Source organism: Hipposideros armiger, unplaced genomic scaffold, assembly GCF_001890085.2.
Source record: "Hipposideros armiger isolate ML-2016 unplaced genomic scaffold, ASM189008v1 scaffold_1844, whole genome shotgun sequence".
Taxonomy (NCBI): Eukaryota; Metazoa; Chordata; class Mammalia; order Chiroptera; family Hipposideridae; genus Hipposideros; species Hipposideros armiger.
In genome coordinates, this window is record NW_017733194.1 from 5280 (window position 1) to 8632 (window position 3353).

The following is a 3353-nucleotide window of genomic DNA, read 5'->3' on the forward strand; positions in this document are numbered from 1 at the left end:
CTGTGCTCACTGGCTCTGTGTGACCCCTGAGGGGCTGCGCCTGCCAGAGAAGGAGGGGGGCTCTCACTTGTTCAAAGGCTCCATCCTCTAGCCCAGTCCAATGTGCCGCTGAGGCTCAAATAATGGGAGGTGGTGCCCTGGGGCCTCCACTCTGCAGCTCAGTGAGGCAGGCAGACAGGCGTCTCCTGGAAGAAATCTTCATCCTCAAGCCCTCCTCCCCTCTTCTCTCTTGTAGGATTTGCGGCCTCCTATGAGCTGACTCAGCCCTCGTCCGTGTCAGTGACCCCAGGACAGACGGCCAGGATTACCTGTGGAGGAAACAACATTGGAAGTAAAAGTGCTTACTGGTACCAGCAGAAGCCAGGCCGGGCCCCTGTGCTGGTCATCTATAGTGATAGCAACCGGCCCTCTGGGATCCCTGATCGATTCTCTGGCTCCAACTCGGGGAACACGGCCACCCTGACCATCAGTGGGGTCCAGGCTGAGGACGAGGCTGACTATTACTGTGCAGTAGCTGATGGCAGTGGGAGCAGCTGGCAGTGATCACAGTGACACAGACAGATGAGGAAGTGGGACACAAACCTCCCTGCCTTGGTTTGCTTCTCACTCTTACCTCCCATCCGAGCAGCTGTAGGTCAGGTTTTAGGGTCAGATGTGCTTCCTGATCTTGGCCACGCCCCACTCCAGGGCTGGGAGACCCTGAGGAGGTTCTCTGTCCTCCCAGAGCCTTCATTTATGCTGATGAAAAATTAAGAAAGGTTCGGTTCTGCGCGATAAAGGTTGTTGTCAGTTTTGGAATAGAAAGAAAATAATTAGAAAGTCATGATATAGCACGGTGGTCCCAGATGTTATCATGTGTCTCTCAGGAGAAAATACAGTGTTTGAGATGGTGCACTCCCTCAGGAATTCAGCTTCTCCTTGGGTAGAACCAGCCTGGTGGAGTCCCCAGGGTCTGGAGTCATCTGGTTTCCTGAATGAGGTGTCTCCCACATCCTATGGCCCTCGGTATTGAGAGATTTCATAGAAACTGGACAGACACCGCCTTTGTGTTCATCTGGAGACTTTCTCCTGAAAACCCTGTCCTCATATTGTACCCAAGGTCCCAAGTATCCCAAATTACTGTCTATAAAATACAGAGTTTCTCTTTGGGGTGATGAAAAAGCTTCAGACATATATAGAGGTGATGGGTGCAAAACATTTTTAATGTACTTAGTAACACTGAATTTTTCACTTAAAAATAATTATGGGGCTGGCTGAGTGGTGCATTGGTTGAGAGCTGGCTTGGGATGCCAGAGGGCCCCAGTTCGGATCCCACATATGAGGGCTGGTGACACTGCCCTCTACAGCTGAGATGCTGAACAGCAGCTCAACCTGGCGCTGGGCTGCTGTGGGTCACCAGCGACGGCGTGGGCTGCAGCCCCTGCTGCAGTGGGCTGCCATGGGCTACCATGGGCTACCGTGTGTGGCCGGCAGCCAGCATGAGCGGCCAGCAGCCATGGTGAGCGGCCATCCAGAGGGCTGCTACTGATCTGCCTCGCCCGGGAAGAGCACAGTGATGGTGCCAACGTGGGCCAGTGAGGCGACATCCTCTACAGCTGGACTGAGGAACGGGATGACGGCAACTTGTCTGTTCGCCTTCCCCCAGCTCCCCAGCGCTGGTCCCATCCCCCAATTCCCCAATAAAGAATCTTTAAAAAAATAAACAAACAAAAAAATTATGTCATTGAGGATTCTCCAAAGAAACAGAACCAATAGAATATATATGCATATATAAAGAGATTTATTATAGAAATTGGCTCATGAGATTATGGAGGCTGAGAACTCCCATGATGTGCCATCTGCAAACTGAAGACCCAGTAGAACCAGTAGTGTAATTGAGTTCGAAGGCCTGAGAACCAGGGAAGCAATGGTGTAAGTCTCAGTCTAAGGGAAGGGAAGACAGATGTCCCAGCTCCAACTGTCAGGGAGAAGGGAGGAATTCTCCTTTCCTCTGCCTTTTATTCTTTCCAGGCCCTCAAAGGATTTGATGGTGCCCACCCACATGGAAGACATAAATCTGCTTTACTGTGTCCACTGGTTCAATTGTTAATGTCATCCACCCTGACAGACACACAAAGAGGTAAGTTTAATTTGGGGGCCTCGTTTCTTAATCGAGTGGACATACAAAATTGACCACCACAATGATTAAAATGTTAAAGATCATGTATGCATGTTTTAAATATTTTAATTTAAAAAATTGCTAAGGCTGAAAATAAAGTACAGAAAGTTTAATTTTAAAATCATTTGAGTGACAAAAAAACGTTGAAAGAATCATGCAATGAGCATTCACACACTCACTCACTGGATGTATCAGTGGATTACATTTGCCCTATAGCTATCTATCTATTTATCTATCTATCTATCTATCTATCTATCTATCTATCTATCTATCATCTATCCATCCAACCATCCATCTATCTCCCTATCTCTTTCTATCACTATCTCTCTTTTAGAACATTAACAATATATTTTGTCCACTCCATCTTCATTTTTACAGTTTCCAACATGTCTATTATAACAATTTAATTTTGTTATCAGATGAGATCTTAAGGTTCCTACCTTCATGTTTTGTTATTACTTATCTATGATCCAGCATTTATCAGCAAATTTTCCTCATAATGCTAGGCTTATGGGAAATTTGAATATAAGTCCCACAGAAAGGAATGTGTTCATTGTGCACAGTAGGACAATGTTCCTGTATTACAAGAAATACTAAAGTGAGTCCTTCACACTAAAATTAAACAACACTAGATAGTAATTAAAAGTCATACTAAGAAATGAAAAACTATAATAAGGGTACCAACACAAGTTAACATAAAAGCCAGTATTAATGTACTTTTGGTTTAGAACTCATTTTTGGAGATATTGCTACCAATCTTACAGAAATAAAAAGAAATATAGGACAGTGCTATAAAAAACGGTATACAAACAAATTAGATGGCTTAGATAAAATGGACAAACTTATAGAAAGACACAAAGGACCAATACTGACTCCACAAAAAATAGAACATCTGAATAGATCTATATCAAGGAGAGGTTGCATCAGTAATTTAAAACTTCTCAACAAAGCAAAATCCAGGAGAAGATAGTGTCACTGATTATTATGCCAATCATTTAAAAAGGAATTAATACTAAACTTTCTCAAACTCTTTAAAATAATAGAAGACGAAAGAGCACTTCCTAATTCATTTTATGAGGCCAGTATTAGCCTTACAAAACCAGTTAAAGACACTGATGGATAAGAAAATTACAGGCCAATAGACCTGATGAATATAGATGCAAAAATCTTCCCAAAGCTATGCTAGTGAACCATA

At 43.9% G+C, this 3353-nt stretch overlaps 1 gene segment (V, D, J or C); it reads left to right on the forward strand.

Moving 5' to 3' along the window:
• Positions 1-566, forward strand: part of LOC109378266 (immunoglobulin lambda variable 3-21-like) — a 4124-nt gene extending 3558 nt beyond the window's left edge. The window contains 1 exon segment of the V gene segment in view: positions 236-566. Coding sequence covers positions 236-543 — 308 coding nt within the window.
• The last annotated feature ends 2787 nt before the right edge of the window (positions 567-3353 follow it).